The 18,613-nt window shown below is 44.0% G+C and overlaps 1 protein-coding gene across 3 annotated transcripts in view; it reads left to right on the forward strand.

Moving 5' to 3' along the window:
* BRIP1 (BRCA1 interacting helicase 1) overlaps nucleotides 1-18,613 on the forward strand; it is a 2,367,390-nt gene that overhangs the window by 1,267,467 nt on the left and 1,081,310 nt on the right. For all 3 annotated transcript variants that reach the window (XM_044054537.1, XM_044054539.1, XM_044054538.1), the window contains one exon: nucleotides 672-833. In XM_044054537.1, the coding sequence (XP_043910472.1) occupies nucleotides 672-833 (162 nt within the window). The remainder of the gene's footprint in view (nucleotides 1-671; nucleotides 834-18,613) is intronic.

The raw sequence follows: 18,613 nt of genomic DNA on the forward strand, positions 1-18,613 counted from the left end.
ATGGAAGACACCATCCATGAGGTAGAGGTGGCCCGCAGATCAGGGTTCCAGGGATTCGTTCCTTGGTAACTCCTATCAGCGTTCCTGAATGGAAGCCTGATTGTCATCCTCTGGAGGCAGTCAGGGGACGTTTATCCCTGCACCTATCTGCCTGGCTAGATATAACAACGGACAGTTGGGTGCAGGGAATTTTAACCAGAGGTTACAATATCCCATTTTAAAAACAACCCAGATAGACAAAAAGGATTGTAGATTTTCCACCCAGTCTCAGGGATGCAGTAATCTTCAGAGGAGCATTTTGGGTGAAGCTAAGCTCAAGAGTTTTTTGAAGGTGCTAGCTGGAATAACGGCTGAGCTGGTTCTGAGTTTCGTTACCGAACCCACAGTCAAGGATAAGTGAAGGTCGACAACACAGATGGAACGTTATGGTAAGACATAACTTCTTTTTTTCCACTAGCTTCATGATGAGCTTTTTTGTCAGTTTATGTGTCATTCAAGAAAATTAAATTAATAATAGGGGGGAAAAACAGACACTTTGTTCCTGATGAATGGTTTTCATTGTATGCTGATCGTAACCTTTGAGTAGGGAGATGTATTCAGTGTTCTTGGCTGTGACACTGTGTTTCATCAATTAGTGTTTTCTTAGCAGAATTAATTTTTGAATTTCCTAGGTCTGGGTTGGAACAATCGGGGCTGGTCCCAGTGGTCGGAAACTGTGTGCCACCTTTCAGCATGCAGAAACATTTGACTTCCAGGATGAAGTAGGAGCACTGCTCTTATCCATCTGTGAGGCTATTAATCATGGAGTTCTTTGTTTTCTGCCATCATATAAGGTAGGTACATTTGGAATAATTGCACTTTTTACTGACAATAAACGTATGTCTTTATAAGCATGTCCCTACCTATATTTAGACTAATGTGCAGGTGGTGCAAATTACTTCAAAGGAGAAACTACTGACATGTTACTATTCATGTCAACTTATGATGATCATTAACACATTAACAATCAGTGTCCAGAGAATTCCTCATTCAGCCATTTTTATTTTATTTTTTTGCCTTGGTTGACAGGCTTATTTGTGATTATTTGCAAAATGTTTTAGTATGATGCAGTCACTTCTGTGTGCTCCTGTGCATACAGTCTCTCACACACGCACACACTTATACATATGTATGTTTGTGTGTATGTAAGATAACCAACCACCACAATGAAGTAATGCTTCACCAGTAAGTTAATTGGTTACACTGTAATACTCAATACTAGATCTCTGTTTCACCTTTATGGCCTTATCAGAGCAAAAGTTAATTTATTTGACAAAAAAAAAAAAAATCATATGACCAAATGTGATCAAGGTTGCACAAAACTGAATAGATGCATACAAGAAGATTAATGGGATGCGTGCATAAACAAACAATCATAGCAAGAAAAAGTAATAAAATACGGTAACTGAATGTATCACAGATAAGAGATATATCATTAGAGGCGAGTGAAATAGCACCATTAATTGCATACTTAATTATTGTAAAGGCAGATGCCAATTCTTAACGTAGCATAATCTGCAAAACTTGAACCACACACAAAAAAGGTAATGAAATCATATAATTGATATAAATAGTCTGTATACTAAAAAATACACATTTATAAAAAAAAATCCAGTATGTCATAAAGGTCATTAATACCCTGAGGGTTGGGAGCTCTAAGCTTATTCACATCTTTTCTGGCCAGGATTGAAGTTAATTCAATTTTATTACATTAATTAGTGCTTGGTCAATGGCTATAAATAAGGGTGTACTGAGATGTGTCAAAGTATGTTTGAGGAGAGTTCTTATTTCCCTATGGCAGTGTATATCACTATTATGTAGTGAAATATGTTACTTCCAACTCCTTGTTGTCTAGTCTGCATGAAATACACTACAGTCACATTCTGCCATATAAACCACTGCAAAAGAAACATAAGGCAATAAATGTCCTCTCTGAGGGGTTTTACAAGTGTTAACTGAAGTAAAACTTTAGGCCTCCACCACCTTACTAATGCATGCAAGACCTGCCCCTAACTCAAACCCTGTACCTCACCATGGAAAAACATCTATAACGCTACGGGTGCACAAGACAAGCTCAGACACACACATGCACACATTATATCTCCTTACCTAACCCTAACCTGACAACACAAGGCCAAACGGGTCTATATTAGAACATCAGACATTCAAAATGTCGAGTGTTCTAATATCGAACCCTATGAATCGAAAATTGAAAACATCGAACATTCAGAACAGCAAATTTTTTCCTAGGGAAAAAAATTGCTGTTCCAAAACACAAACACACAACACAAGCACACCAAACAAACAGCAGTCCACACACATACACCTAAACTCTTACACCTAACCCTACACTAAACTATACATACACCACTAACTATCCACTTAACTTAACCCAAACCCATACCCTAAGGTCCGTCACTATCGCACACTCACCTCACCCGTGCCCTAACCCTAACTCACCTACCCCGCCCTAACCCTCATGTCCACACAATCGCACACTTACCTGACCCGCGCTCTAACTCACCTAACCCCCCCAACCCTCACATCCACAGAATCGCACACTTACCTGAACCCGACCAGTAACTTTCCACCACAGCACTGAAAATACTGAAGCAACAGAAACAGACAACCGAATTCTTTCCCTAGGAAAAAAATTTGTTTTTCTGTTTCTTCGATATTAAAACGGGTCGATATTAGAACACTCGAAATTTTGAACGTTCTGTGTTCTAATATAGACCCGGCCAAACACTCGTACCCCTAACACTAACCCACTTAGCTGTGTCTATATTCTGAACTGTTTACTTTATAACCTGACTGTATTTTAATACTGCAGTTCATAACTGTCTGCATTCTGAATTACACCTGTATATAAATATATTACCAGTACTTAGAACTAACATTTGCTGACAATCAGACAGTTGAAAAAAAAAAAAAACTCACTAGATAAACTAGGAGTTGAACACATGCTTAGCCAAATAACAAATGGTGTTCTGTAGTCCTATCTTGCCTTCATTCTTACACTTGGGATCAGAGCCGAACTTTGTTTCCAACTCGGCCATTAGTCTAGCTCAAAAACTTCTGGTTGACTAATGACTAGGAGGCATCCCATCATGCTAACCCAGATCTCGTTTGCCACTCATTGAGCTCAGACATGCTTCTTCTTGGCCGTGGCTAAGTGACAACTTTAAATATGTTTTTATAGCTATTGTTGACAAAAATTATTGTATTATATTAGTTTGGTGTGTTATCGCATTACTTGTCTGTCTTAGACAATTTGCTGCAGTTTACTGTTTGTACTGTTTGTGCTTGATTGGCCGTTTCTTCTGTTGGCCTGTTGTGTATCCCTGCGTCACTCCTCTTATGCTATTTGTTTTTCTTCATTTTCCTTTCACCTTTGGCTAGGCCTGTGTAAGTTAGAGGACCTAGTCCTCTGTCTCCCTGTTTGTCTTGCTGTTGCCTGACCATCTGTGTGAAAGTAGTTATTGTGCATTGTTAGTTTAGCTTGTTTATTGCACTATGTCTAAGGATACTAAGGACCGCAAGCCTTCGGACTTCAAAAAATGTACAAAATGTGCCCAGAAAATGTCCTTAACGGATGGGCGGAATCTGTGTGTGTACTGTTTTGGGGGCTATTCACCTCCAGGAGTCTTGTTTGTTCTGTCATGCCTTCAGTCCCCGTGTTCTTCAAGAAAGGAAGAACAAACTTATTTTGAAAGGACTATTAAAGCATTCTTTCAAGGAGGAGTTAGCTCCCTCATCCTCCAGCTCTAAATCTCCTTCCTGTAAGAAAGACAAAACCAAAGCTACAAAAAGGCGGCCTCCCACTCATTCTGTGTTATCGGAGCCGCCAGACAAAATTGCTAAAATTACTACATCCTCACCGGCTCCACTGGTATCGGTGCCAACAGAGGTTTCTATGGTGGATCCATCAGTTTCGGCTCCAGGAGTTTTGGAGCCGATAACTGAGACTGTGTCTCGGAGCTGGTCAGCTGAACTCCGACTGGTTTCCCTGATTCTTACGTCGCCTATCTTCCACCGATCTAGGTCCCCCACTCTTATTTTCCAGGTCCTCTAGAAACCTTTCTGATGAGGATGTCAAGAGAGTGGTGCGCGGGCTGCGTCAGACTTCGGCACTGGCAAATTTACTTTCGGCTCCAGAGCCTAATGTGCCCTTACACCCTGTCGATGTTACTCCTCCGAGCCACTCTGGGCCTTCGCAGCCAGAGATGTCGGCTCCTCGGGTTGTGGAAAGGTCGGTTCCAGCTACCTCAGTTGGTCTCTCTGTTCCAATATCTGCTCCGACCCTTTCAGGGCCTTCCGTGGGGTCTAGGGTCCTCATTTTTTCAGTCGGGCCTGAGGGGGACACTTCGGATCGAACCTCTTCAATTCCGAGCCTACCTCTTGGTGCTTCAGCGCGGATGAGCTTGGACCCCACATCTACCTCGGAGCCCCTCTCCTCGGCGCCGAGGATTGCCTCTGCATCTTCGGAGCCAGGAGGATCAGCGTTCGAGGTGATGAGGAGTGTGCTGTCCATGTCTTCAGTTTCAACCAGAGGTACTGACACTCTTCCCCCTAAAGCGCTGACTTTAGTCTCAGCTGTCCCTCTCTCCCAACACAGCAGCGATTCGCAACCTCAGGAAACCTCCATAAGTGGTCCCCAGTCTTCCGAAGTGTCCCCAGAATGCCCTTCTGAGGAGCCACCTAGGAAGAAAACTTGTAAGAGGAAACATGTTGACTTCCCTGATGAGTCCATTACATCAGACACTGACCTTGAGGAGTCAGAAGGGTCCCCCAAGTCGTCCTCTGATGATATCTCATTCGCAGATATCCTTGAGATCCTGAAACAGAGAGGCGGCTGGCCCACCACATCCTCTTCTGAGGAGGAGTTAGTGTACCTGAAGGCTTTCAGGTCTCAATCCTCTGTCTCTTGGGTGTCTCCACCTTTAGACGAGCTACTGGATCTAGTGAGTCGAAAGGTGAGGGAATCTCCTGATTCTGTGAAACTAGTTCCTAGAAGACCAAATAAATTTTTTTAGCACCCCAGGACAAGGGCATTCTTACTAATAGCGTTCCAGTAGATGCCATGGTGGTGGCAGAAGCCTCCAAAAATGAACTTGCTGAAACTTCCTCCACTGTCCATCCACCAAACAAGGAGTCTCGGACGATGGATAGGTATGGGAAGCGTGTCTTCTCTTCAGCGGCTTTTACACTTAGATCGCTGAACTACCTGTCTCATTTCACAAGGCTCCAGAAAGATCTAAAAGAACTGGGAGAGACACTGCAAGGCAACATATCTGCAGCGGTATCTGAGAAGGTCAGTACGCAGATGTCTACCTCTATTGTAAACTCCTCCATGAGGCTGATATCTTGCGCAGCTGATGGAGCGAGTAGGGCAGCGGGTTCAGGAGTTTCTCTTAGAAGACACACCTGGATGCTCTTGTGTAACTTTGCATAGGGCTTTAAGTCTACATTTACCAATGCTCCCTTCGATGGATCCTCAGTTTGGAACCAAGGTAAAGGACACACTCACCAGGTGCGAACAGGAAGGAAAAACCCTGTGTGCTGTGGGAGTCCATTTTTCCGTTCCTTCTGGACCCTATCACAAAGGGCAGAAGGGCAGTAAAATGTGGTTCAAGAAGTCACAGAGGTTTTTTCAGGACGCACAAGGTGATTCCTTCTCCAGAGGCAGAGGAGGAGGAAATAACGGTAGATGCCACCCTAGAGGCAGGGGAGGCTGGCAGAACCAGGGAGACCGTGATTCCTTTCATGGTTGTCCCTATCAGCGCTCCTGAAAGGAGGCCCGACTGCGCTTCTCTGGAGCCATTCGGGGGTCGTATATCTTTATACCCAGAAGCCTGTCACAATATCACTCAAGACAAGTGGGTATTAAAGATAATTACCAGAGGTTACCATATTCTCTTCTCTTTTCCACCCCCTCAGATCAGATGAACCCCAGATGTTCCACCCAATCGCAGCGACTCAGCAACTCTAGAAATACAAAAGTTGCTTGTAAAGAGAGTCATCCAACCTGTCCCCGCAGACCAAGTAGGATTAGGGACTTACTCCAGATTCTTTTTGGTGCCAAAAAGAACAGGGGACTTGAGACCCATCTTGGATCTCAGCAAATTGAACAAATCTGTACAGAAGTTCAAGTTCCGAATGGTCACCTTACAGTCAATACTCCCATTGTTAGGCAAAGATGTTTGGATGTGTTCCACAGACGTCCAAGATGCATACTACCATATCAAGATGGACAGAGCATCAAGAAGTCACTTATGCTTCCGGCTGGGGGCCAGTCATTATCAGTTTCACTCCCTGCCCTTTGTTCTCACCGCAGCCCCCAGGGTGCTCACCAAATGCATGGCAGTGGTTACGGCTTACTTGAGATGTCGGTGATTCCAAGTGTTTCCGTACCAGGACGACAGGCTCCTGACTGCCACCACCAGGTATCTACTGTTACAGGTCAGGGATGCTACCATTTCAACTTGCTTGCAGTTAGGAATTACAGTAAATTGGCAAAAATCTGCATTATCGCTCTCTCAGCATGTGAATTTTATTGGCACTGAAGTAAACACCGTATCAATGAGGGCTTATCTTCCCGTAGAAAGAATTCAGAACCTCAGGGAACAAGTCTTGAGTTTAATTCCTCTAAGGAAAGCGAAAGCAAAGATGGTGCTTAAGTTGTTAGGGACAATGGCCTCTAAAATAACATTAGTCCCATTGGCCAGACTACACATGAGGGTTCTGCAGTGGCTACTCTTTGCCCAATGGTCACTACAGTATCTATCCCTTTCTCACCCCATCCTGAAAACAGATCTGTGCAAACAGGATCTTCGCTGGTGGACCCAGGCCCATGATCTAAATACAGGTAGACCGTTTGTTCCTCCCCCTCTGTTGCCACCGTGACCACGAATGCCTCCCTGATAGGGGGGGGGAGAGCATTATCTAGTAAGAACAGTCCAAGGCACGTGGCAGGAACATGAGGCTTATTTGCATATCAACATCTTGGAGATGAGAGCAATGCTTCTGACATTGCAAGCACTTCACAGCTTTCTCCCTCTTGGAACGATTGCGATCCACTTGGGCAATATGTCGGTGGTGTGGTATATAAACAAACAAGGAGGGACCAAATCTTATCCCCTTTGCAGAGAAGCCCTTCTAATATGGGAGTGGGCAGTGTCTTCCCAATGCTTTCTGGTCGCAATGCACATTCCGGGGAAATCCAACGTGATAGCCGACAGGCTCAGCAGGGCTATTCTGATGCCTAATGAGTGGTCTCTGAACACATGCATTGCGGAACAGATTTTTCGCAAATGGGGTCAGCCTTGCTGTGATCTATTTGCCACCCCTCTCAATGCCAGATGCAGCAGCTACTTCACCCTAATTCCCCCAGAAGGGGAGACACCCAGAGACGCATTCATTCACCCTAATTCCCCCGGAAGGGGAGACACCCAGAGACGCATTCATTCAAGATTGGCCCTCGGGACTTCTCTGTGCCTTTCCACCATTCCCCTTGATATCAAAGGTTATTCAGAAAGCAATATTCTTGGGAAGCAAAATGATCCTAATTGCTCCTTACTGGCCTCGACAGATTTGGTTCCTCTTCCTCAGACCTTATCTAATGGACGAACCGTGGATTCTGGACCCAGTGCCAGATTTGCTGACACACGTCAGGAGTGTTCCATCCCTCCCTCCACACCCTCAAGTTGACAGCTTGGCTGCTCCAATTCCATCCCTAGTTAGGCTTCATGACTTTTCTCCTGAGGTGTTACACATTCTGACATCCTCTCACAAACCGTATACCAGAAAGATTTATATCAGTAAATGGAAAAGATTCACCTTTTGGGCCTGTGAGAGAAACCTTGATATTTACACAGCTCCCATTTCTGACATTTTAGAGTTCCTAACTCAGTTGTTAGATCAAGGTTCAGCAGCTGCCACTATTAAAGTTCAACTGGCAGCTATTTCTACCTTTCATTTGGCTAATGACACTAACCTTATGGCTGATAGACTGTGTAGAGCTTTCCTTAAAGGGGCCACCTTAAGACCCCCAGTCATGAATACGGCGGCACCATGGGATTTGAACTTTATACTCCATAGACTTACCTCAAGCCCTTTCGAACCTTCAGCAACTTGTGACCTTAAGTTCTTATCATGGAAAACTATATTTTTTAGTGGCTATCACATCTGCAAAGAGGGTCTCTGAACTGCAAGTTCTTTCCATTAAGCCCAAACCCTTCCTTTATTCCTAAGGTTTCTTCTCCGGCCAGTATTAATCAGTCCATTGAATTACCTGTTTTCTTCCCTAAATTTTCTAACAAGGCAGAGTACAAATTTCACCAACTGGATGTACATAGACAATTGCGTTTTTACATTGCATTACATTGACAGAACAAAGGATTTCAGAAGGTCGGATTAACTGTTTGTTTCCTTTTCAGGTACAAGGAAGGGCCTTCCAGTTTCTAAAGTCACACTGTCTCACTGGATTTCCAGCTGCATTTCCTTTGTCTGTACATCCAGTGGCAAAGATCTTCCCTTCAAGGTGAAAGCTCATTCTACCAGGTCTGTGTCTACCTCTGTAGCTTTTCAGGCTAAAATCCCAATAGATAATATCTGTGCAGCAGCAACATGGGCTTCACCTCATACATTCTTTACTCGCTACATATTGGATATAGCTTCCAGGAACAGGTTTTCCTTTGCTTCCACAGTACTCAGGAGCATTTTCCAATGAGCCATCCAAGATGAAGGTGCTGGGGATGCTGTCCCAAGTGTAAGAATGAAGGCGAGATAGGACTACAAAACATAAAGAAGTTATGTACTTACCATAACGTTCGATGTTTGTAGTCCATCTCGCCCTTCATTCTTACAAACCCCCCTTCCTGCCCCCTCCTTGAGGACCTGGAGGTCGAGTGACTACTGCCTTATTGTTATGTTGGGTCCTTTCGACATGGTTTGTTCCTTGTCTCTGTATGTTTCTCCTTGTAGCAAACAAGATCTGTGTTAGCGATGCATGATGGGATACCTCCTAGCCATGAACCAACCAGAAGTTTTTGAGCTAGAGTAATGTCTGAGTCGGAGCCGAGGTTTGGCTCCGATCCCAAGTGTAAGAGTGAATGGCGAGATGGACTACAAACATCGAATGTTATGGTAAGTGCATAACTTCTTTCATTTACTTTCCTGCACTCCTAGGCATGCCTGATGATTGATAAGTCTTAAAATACACCCCCCCCCAAAAAAAATGATGTGAGGTGCCAATACCAAAAGTAAAACAAATAAATAACATTATTTTGATTTGTAGACAAACTGCAAATCCACACCTGTATGCAGACATATTGGGAAGTGCTTACACCTTCCACGACAACTTTATGGTCGCACAAATGTAACTACAATGCAGTTCCATATTTATTACAATGTAATTAACCACAGCCTTTTTGACTGAATGTAAAGTTGACTAATTATTTGCATGTTCCACAAATATGTTTGTGTGTGTGTCTTTCTGTGTTTGATATATGTGTATATATATATATATATATATAATGTGTTTGTATGTATATAAAGTAACACTACTCTCTGTTATAATTAAAAGTGCATGATACGAATTTCACATTTTGAGATACTTTTCCCTTTTCCTGCTATTGGATCATAATGGCAACTATGTTAATGACTATAAAGAGCCTTTTTAAGTATAGCTATTGCTATATATATTGCTAAGGACTGCTATTGAGGAACCCTCCTCTTTTCCGTATGTTTTTCTTTCCAGAACACAATGTTAAGGAGTGTAGTATTTGTCAATAATTTGTATCTAAGACCTTACACAGTCGTTTGTCATCTCACTCTTTATCTATAAAACAAACAACTAGCACACACCAGTATGGCATAGGAACTGTCATCCTTAGACATCCCTCATCAGCCTAGAAGAAATTTGAAAAATCAAAAGACATTAGTGTTCCTACTTCTTTCTCCCAGTTGGAGATGGATATCTCTGTTTAACCACTTGATAAGCCGTAAACCGGCAAATGTCTTAGCCTGTTCAGTATCATGAACCCCCTCCCTCCAGAGGAAGTTAAGGCACAAGCATCTAGTAAGTCCCTTCCAACCAGTAAGATGTCTGTTTAAACGTAGAAGGGAAAACTGAGGCTGGTTATTTATGAGGGACCTGAAGGTATTTTTCCAAATTTTAGTTAACCAAGGCTATATCAAGGTCCCTCATGGAAGCATGTTTCAGGGTCAGACCCTCCTAACATTATTTGTTTGGATACCCCAAAATATGAAAAAAAAAAACAAAATTAAAAAAGTATCCCCTCCTATTACTTCCCTTCCTCTGAAGATTGATATCCTTAGGGACTTTTTTAAAGCCCTTATGTCACTAAAAGCTCCTCAGTTTTTTTTCCTTCTATTTCTTTTACCCCCTCACAAAGGGGAGTTGTCTTCTGAGGAGCAGACTTCTTCAGAACTTATTCGGAACCTCTGAACTATTCTTCCCAAATTCGTTTCCTCACAGGTTTTGAGTCTAAAGCTGATGATACTTTATCTTCGGGCTTCTTGGTAAATCCATCCATAAAATGATGCATCATTTTACTTGGGAAGGCAAACAATCTTCTGAATCTCAAAAGCGTTATTATAATTTACCGCACATTGATATTCCAAAACCCTCCGGTATTTCTCTTGCCTTGAAGGCTTTGGAAGACACCATTTTGTCTACTTCCATAGCTCCGCAATCTCAACCTCCTGCCCCTAAGAAACCAGGCAAGTGCAACATTCCTGAAAGCCATAAGTATTTATGCAAAAATCCTTCCTCTAACTCAGCTGCTATTTCAGTGAAGTTAGATAAAGTTTCCAAATGTCTTCCATCTTTTAAAATAATACCAAATGACAAGAATAGCAGGGCCATGGACCAGCCCTGTTGTCTTTTTGGGTCTATATCAGTTCACCGAAATGGCTGATGTTCGAACACCATATGTTGGAACTTCTAACCACGAAGTACAATAACATCGAAGTCTTAGGACAGCGATTTTTTTCCCAGGGAAAAAAATTGCTGTTCCAAGAAACACACACACAACACAAGGAAACCAAAAAAACAGCAATCCACACACAAACACTTAAAATCCCACATCTAACCCTACACTAAACTGTACATACAATACTATCTATCCACTTACCTTAACCCAAACCCTAACCCTAAGGTCCGCCACTATCACACACTCGCCTGACCCACGCCCTAACCCTAACTCACCTATCCCGCCCTAACCCTAAAGTCTGTCACTATCGCACACCCACCTCACCCGCGCCCTAACCCTAACTCACCTAACCCGCACCCTAATCCTAACGTCCACACAATTGCACACTTACCTAAACCAAATCTGTAACTTCCCACTACAGTCCTGATCATACCTCTCAACCTGGGAACATCAAAAATCTGGACAAGGCCCATGAAAAATAGGTACAAATCTGTACGCTGATTAAAATATAATTTGCATACATAATTATGTAACCCCGCCCACTCAAATGGAATCATGGGATACCAACTTTCAAACACAAACTGAAGAACAGACAACCAAAACATGGCACCAGAGTCCCCCTGCAGCCATACCAATGTCCCATTACCTGGCTATTTCGCCCCATTTGCCATAGACACTAATGTGTGCATACTGCTTTGCTTCTGCAATGATTATTTGGATTTTATTTTTACATTTTACTGTACAGCAATGCAGGCGCACTGACATCTGGTAAACAAAGCAATACTGTCTCACAATGAAAATAGGCTTAGCATTAAAACTTCTCTGTTCTTGAAACTTATATTCATTGAAACAGCATTGAAACCCACACCACATCCAAAGAAAATGCATCTGGCGGCTTAGCATTAAAACTTCTCTGTCCTTGAAACTTATATTCATTGAAACAGCATTGAAACCCACACCACATCCAAAGAAAATGCATCTGGCCAGTGGTGGATAAAGATTACCTTTGGGCCATTTTCAAATCTTCTGCCCCTTGCACACAAAACAAGAAACATACATGTGTTCTTTCCTTTGATAAACCTTCCTGACTTCATTAAATTATATTCCTTGTATAATACAACACACTTGCGAGAGCACATTTTAAATTTATTGTCAGAACTTTTTTCCAGTAGGCTGTACTGTAGGCAGTGAAACAAGACACATTAACCAATAATGACAAAACTGCCCAATTCAGAACATTTCCATCATAAAAGTCTACTTCCACACCCACACTATAAATAGAATGACAGTAGTGTAAGCCATAGGCATCTTGCACAGTGTATTGTACTTATTTTCAATTTCATTTTTGGGGGGTGGGGACAAAAGGTCAAAAAACCAAGGACACATTTTAAACATTGCTTGTATAATTTTGAAAAATTGCTAGAATAAAATGTTGTGTTACCAACATGCATTTCACTGGCAAGTTTTGAATCCAGGACCCTATGCACTACAGTCAGAACATACCACTATGCCAAATCAGCAGCTTCCTGAAACACAGGAAAACTGAAACTTAATGGCTATCATTTAGTGAATTCATTTCTCACCTCTCACCATAGCTCTCAACCTCTTAGCACAAAAAAACCTTGACAAAGCCAATAATGGGGGAATACAGATTCAGTTCTCACTTCTCACCATAGCTCTCAACCTTTTAGCACAAAACCCTGGACAAACAAAGCCAATAATTAGGGAATACAAATTCAGTTCTCACGTCTCACCATAGCTCTCAACTCTTAACACAAGAAACCTCGACACAGCTCATAAGTGGTGGTGGCTAGGGAGTAGGGACTTACCAGGGACACATTTAAAACATTGCGTGTATAATTTTGTAAAGTTGCTAGAATAAAATGTTGTGTTACTTATCACCAATTCACCATGCATTTTACTGAAAAGCTTTGAACCCAGCCAGGACTCTATGTACAGTATTTAGAAAATTAGACCAGCAACCTCAAATAGGTACTACACAAACAAAACACGTTCCGACTGATTTAAAGAAACTCAAATGACTGGCCGACATCTGCGACATCATTCTGAAAGGAAATTGTTTTCGCAGTGAAAAGTTATTCAAGACACGGTGACGGGTATACAAATAAAGCCCAAATCAGCTCCAAGCCTGCTCTACCTTCTGCCTCATCTCCTTTGAAAGAACAGTAATAAATCCCTGCTAAGACAGTCTTCTTACACACAGATATGAACAGTTTAACACACGCGGCCCCACCACCTTCTTCAGCCTCAACAGCGTACTTCCTCTAACTCTGACAGTTCTGAAATGCCATCAAAATCCTTTCTCCACAACGCACAGATAAAGCATATACCTTAACTCGACCCGAGAAGTGTAAACACAACATGCTTTTCTCGGCTTTTTTAAGGGGTGGTTTCCTACCTGAGTCCTGACTTGTTTCCGAATGCCTGAATGCTGCCCAGAAATTAATCCATTTGAAAACATCGAATTATTCTTAGTTAGAGCAAGCCGAGAAGCTGTTTCTGAACTTCGAAGAAGAATAACTCCGAACTGGCAGATGGAGCAGCTTAATGCTTAAAACTTGTTTCTGAAGCGCTAAAGTGCTCGTTTGAATAACCCGCTAACTGCTCACACTCACAGATCACGGGGAAAACCGGAAATGTGGTCCTTGGAGCACTTAAGCTCAATTCCGACAGGCTGATAGCCCTGACGGTGCTGACGTCATCGCGCATGCGATGACGTCAGTGCAAAATAAAAAATGTACGAAAATTTAAAAATAAAACAAGAACTAAAGCTGGGAAAAGTCAGAAATGGAGGGGTGCCACTCGTGAATTCGTGGCACCCCAGTATTTGGACCCAAAACTCGGTAAAAATCCGAGTTATTCGGTACGGTTGGGAGGTTTGGTCCTGATCATCACGAAACCACAGAAATGGCCCACCAAATTCATTCCCTGGGAAAGAATTTGGTGTTCCGCAGCTTTGCGATAATCAGTGTTCAAACTTCACAGTTCAAACATCTGGTGTTCGATCGTCAGCCATTTCGACGGACGGATATAGACCCGTATTTTCTTGACATTAATTACTAGACCCATATGATTAGATACTTGATTGTTTTTGACAATATGGTCAAGTTATTACTAAACATTTCTGACTCTGATACTAAGACTTCTTTGCAAAGCAGGCTTGCTTCTGTCACACAAATGCCAAGACATTCTGTCAAGTGTGAATATAATGTTGTTGATGTGTCTTCCAGAGCAGCTACTTACAGGATCAGTCTTAAGGAAGTATTTTTGTCCAGTTATTGCCTGAAGATGTTAAAGGTTAACTTTTATGTGCTCTTTTGGATAAGTACAGCTTGTTTGGTTCCTCTTCTTCTGAAATAATCAAGAAAGTGGAGAAAAGGGGAAAGATAATGCAAGGTTTCAAACAGCTTTTTCTGTCTCCCATACCTAAGTTGCTAAGGAACTGCCCTTTCAAGTTGGATACTTTTTTCGACAAGAGATAATGTTAAGTTGTCTATCTCGCTTTCATTCTTGTTGGTTGGGATCAGAGACGATCCTCGGCTCCGACTCTGCCATCTTCAATAGCTCGAGAGCTGTTTACAGGCTCGAGGCTACCCCTTATCCCATAATGCCTAGCGATAGTTACCCAGATCTCGTTTGCCGCTTCAGCTGCGAGGTGTCGTTTTTCTGGCTTAGGCTTGTATAAAGTTTTTTGTATAACTTTCTTCACTAGATTTCAACCCTTCTAGTTTTTTATTGTTAACGATAGTCTTGTTTTGTGATTGTTAGCTTGTAGTATCCCGCCTTTTTCTTGTAGAACTTGTTTAACTTAGAGAGTTCTCTCCCATCCCCCACCTCTTCTTGTCAGGTTAGCCGTTTAAGTTAGAGGCTTTTCCTTCTACCTTTCTCTTATAGGCTAGCCGTTTAAGTTAGAGGCTTTCCTATTCTCTTAAAAAAAAACAAAAAAAAAACCCTTTAGCTATAGTCTTTATAGTAGTGTGTTTTTTGTAGACTGTATTTTGCTTCTGGTTGTTGTTGTAATTGTTTTTCCTTACTTTCAAGGATGTCAAAGGAATCCAAGGTTTCTGGGTTCAAGAAGCATGATTCATGCTGTCAGAAAATGTCTCTGACAGATGGGCACACTTCTTGCGTCTATTGTTTAGGCGCTGTGCACCTGCAGGACTCTTGTTCTATCTGCCATGCCTTTAGTCCAAGAGTCCTGCAGGAGTGTAAGAATAAGCTTATCCTTAGGGGTCTTTTAAAACCCCAGGATTCACCGGCCAAGAGCTCACAGCCTGTGAAATCCCCTAAACCCACTAAGTCGTCGGCTCCAAGTTCGGAGCCGTCTTCGGTTCAGGGTTTACCTTCCACGTCAGTTCTGGCTGGCACCAACAAGACCATCTCCCTGTCGACTCCATCAGAGGCTTCGGAGCCGTCATGGAGCCACAAGAGGCTAAGGTCCCCCTCACTTGAATCAGTGCATTTGGCTCCTCGGTCTCCTTTGCTTCAGAGCGAGCGCATTCACCAATTCTCTCACTCCTCTTGGTCCTCTAGGCTGTCGGATCACGATGTGGAGAGAGTTGTCAGTAGGTTGCTAAATTCGCAGGCACTAGCCAAGTTGTTGTCCAGCCCTCCTCAACAGGTATCGGCTCCGTCCACTTCTCTCTATGTTCCTCCTCCGTCCACTTCTCTCGATGTTCCTCCTCCGACTCCAATGAGTTTGGAGCCGGAGTTCGTTGGGGTTCGAGTAGTGGAACCGTCGGCTCCGATAACACTATCTCCTTCGGTTCCGACGTCGGCTCTGATTCCCTCGTTGGTGCCGTCCATTGAGGGATGTGGGTGCCGAGGCTCCCTCATCGGCTCCGAAGGGGCGAGTGGCATCAGACCCTTGTCCAACCCCGTACTCCCTCTTGGAGCTTCGGCGGAGGTGAGCTCAGCTCCTACATCGGCCTCGGAGCCGTCTCCCTCGGTGCGGACAAAGATTCCTATTTCTTCTGAACCGGAGCTTTCTCTGCATCGTGGCAGGGACGCCTTCGATGTCGTGGAGTGTGCTGGCCACTGAGTCAGCTACACTATCAGCACCACCGGCTCCGCCCCCTGTAGTGCCTGTGCCAACCTCTGTTCCTCCTCCAGACCCCAAGCATAGGGAGCTGATGCTCCAGGACACCCCATTGGGTGTTTCCTCTTCTTCCGAGGCCTCCCCTGATCTCTCAGAGGAGCCTTCTCGGACGAAGAAATGCAAGAGGAAAAGCATCGACTCCCCTTAGTCTGTCACTTCTGATACAGACTTAGATGATTCGGGAGGGTCCCCGAGATCCCCCTCTGAAGATGTTTCCTTCTCGGACATCCTAGAAATGCTTAAGCAGAGGGGGAACTGGAATCCCCTAGCCTCTTCTGAGGATGAGTCTGTATTTCTGGATGCCTTCGGTTCCCGACCTTCCACCTCCTGGGTGTCTCCGCCTTTCGATCCACTTATGACAGTGGTGGCTCGAAAGGCTTGGTCAGCTCCGGATACAGTGGAACCAACTCCCAGAAGACATGGTAAATTTATTACAGCACCCCAGGATAAGCAGTTCCTTATGAAAGGTGTCCCTGTTGATGCTATGGTGGTAGCAGCAGCCACAAAAAAAGAGTTAGCGGGGACCTCTTTGTCTGTCCATCCCCCTAACAAGGAGTCTAGGACGATAGACAGATATGGGAAGCGAATGCTCGCTTCAGCGACCTTCTCTATGAGGTCACTGAACTACTTGTGTCATTTTACTCACCTTCAAAGGGATCTCCTTAAAGAGCTTGGAGATACCCTCCAAGATCCAACAACTGACGGAGCACAAGCTAAGGTGGCTTCCCAGCTAGCGACGCTTAATTCTGTTAACTCCTCCATGAGGCTCATTTCCTATGCAGCAGATGGGGCAAGTAGAGCCGCTGGTACTGGGGTGGCCCTTAGGAGGCATGCCTGGATGCAGCTGTGTAACTTTGCGGAACCCTTTCGAGTGTCCTTCACCAGCACTCCCTTTGATGGTTCCTTTCTTTTTGGACCACAGGTGAAAGACACTTTGACTAGGTGCGAGAAAGAAGGCAAGACTCTCTCTGCCGTGGGAGTCCGTTTTTCCACTCCCTCTAGACCCTACCCCAGAGGTCAGAAGAGTGGTAAGATGTGGTTCCATAAATCTCAGGGAGCCTTGCCTGACACACGTAGTGATTTTTCCTCCAGAGGCAGACGGGGAAACAATAATAATAGACGCCGCCCTCGTGGCAGAGGGGGTCTGCAGAACCAGGGCAACAGAGAATCCTTCTCTGATAAGCCCTTTCAGCATCCCTGAAGGGTTGCCCGGCTGCTCATCTCTGGAGGCAGTCGGGGGAAGACTTTCGCTGTACCCAAAAGCCTGGCGAAGTTTAACACAAGACAGATTGGTACGGTCCGTTATATCTGGAGGTTACAAAATTCCCTTCCTTCAACCCCCCTTTCAGTCAAAGAAGACCCTCCCAGATGTTCCACCCAATCTGAGGGAGCAAGCAGTAATAGAAGTTTCAAAACTGCTAGAAAAAAGAGCCATCCAGGAAGTCCTGGCAAACCAGCATGGATCCGGAACTTACTCAGGGTTTTTTTATTACCAAAAAAGACAGGGGACTGGAGACCGATTCTGGATCTCAGCAGACTAAACAGGTCTGTACAAAGAACAAAGTTTTGGATGGTCATGCTACAGTCCATTCTACCCTTTCTGGGTCAGGACAATTGGATGTGCTCTATAGATCTTCAGGACGCGTACTACCATATAAAGATGGACAGGTGCTCCAGAATTTATCTTCGCTTCCAGCTGAGGGCCAGTCATTATCAGTTCAGAGCTCTGCCCTTTGGTCTCACCACAGCCCTCTGGGTGTTCACCAAATGTATGGCAGTGGTCACTGCTCACCTGAGGCGTCAAGGATTCCAGGTGTTTCCGTATCTAGACAACTGGCTCCTTACTGCTACCACCAGGCATCAACTCATACAAGCACGGGGACTACACAATCTCAATCTGTTCACAGCTCGGCATCACAATAAATTTCTAAAAATCTGTCTTGTTGCCCTGTCAATTTATCACTTATATAGGAGCAGACTTAGACAAAAGGGATATGTTTGCAAGGCTACCACCAGTAAAGGGTGTCCGCAATTTGTCAGCAGGCACAGGTTCTGATGCAGAGCAAAAGGATCCAAGTCAGGTACGTCCTTCAAACTCTGGGCTCCATGGCAGCAGCCATTCTCCTAATCCCACTGGCGTGCTCTCATATGAGGATTCTTCAGTGGCTTCTGTTCTTGCAGTGGTCTTTCCAAGAGCTACCCATGACATACAAGATCATGATCACGGACGCATGCAAAAGGCATCTTTCTTGGTGGATGTTCTCCCCACTAGTTACTCAGGGCAGACCTTTCATACAACCCCCTCCGGTAGCCACAGTGACGACAGGCGCCTCACTGATAGGGTGTGGGGGGGCATTATCTTGGCAGGACAGTCCAAGGCACGTGGCAACCTCACGAGTACCATCTGCATATAAATGTCCTGGAAATGAGAGCCTTGCTCCTGACGTTGCAAGCCTTTCAAGGCTCTCTTCCTTCTGAGACCATTGCTATTCAAAGT

This window comes from Protopterus annectens, chromosome 13.part0 (genome assembly GCF_019279795.1).
Source record: "Protopterus annectens isolate FY-2018-M chromosome 13.part0, PAN1.0, whole genome shotgun sequence".
Taxonomy (NCBI): Eukaryota; Metazoa; Chordata; order Ceratodontiformes; family Protopteridae; genus Protopterus; species Protopterus annectens.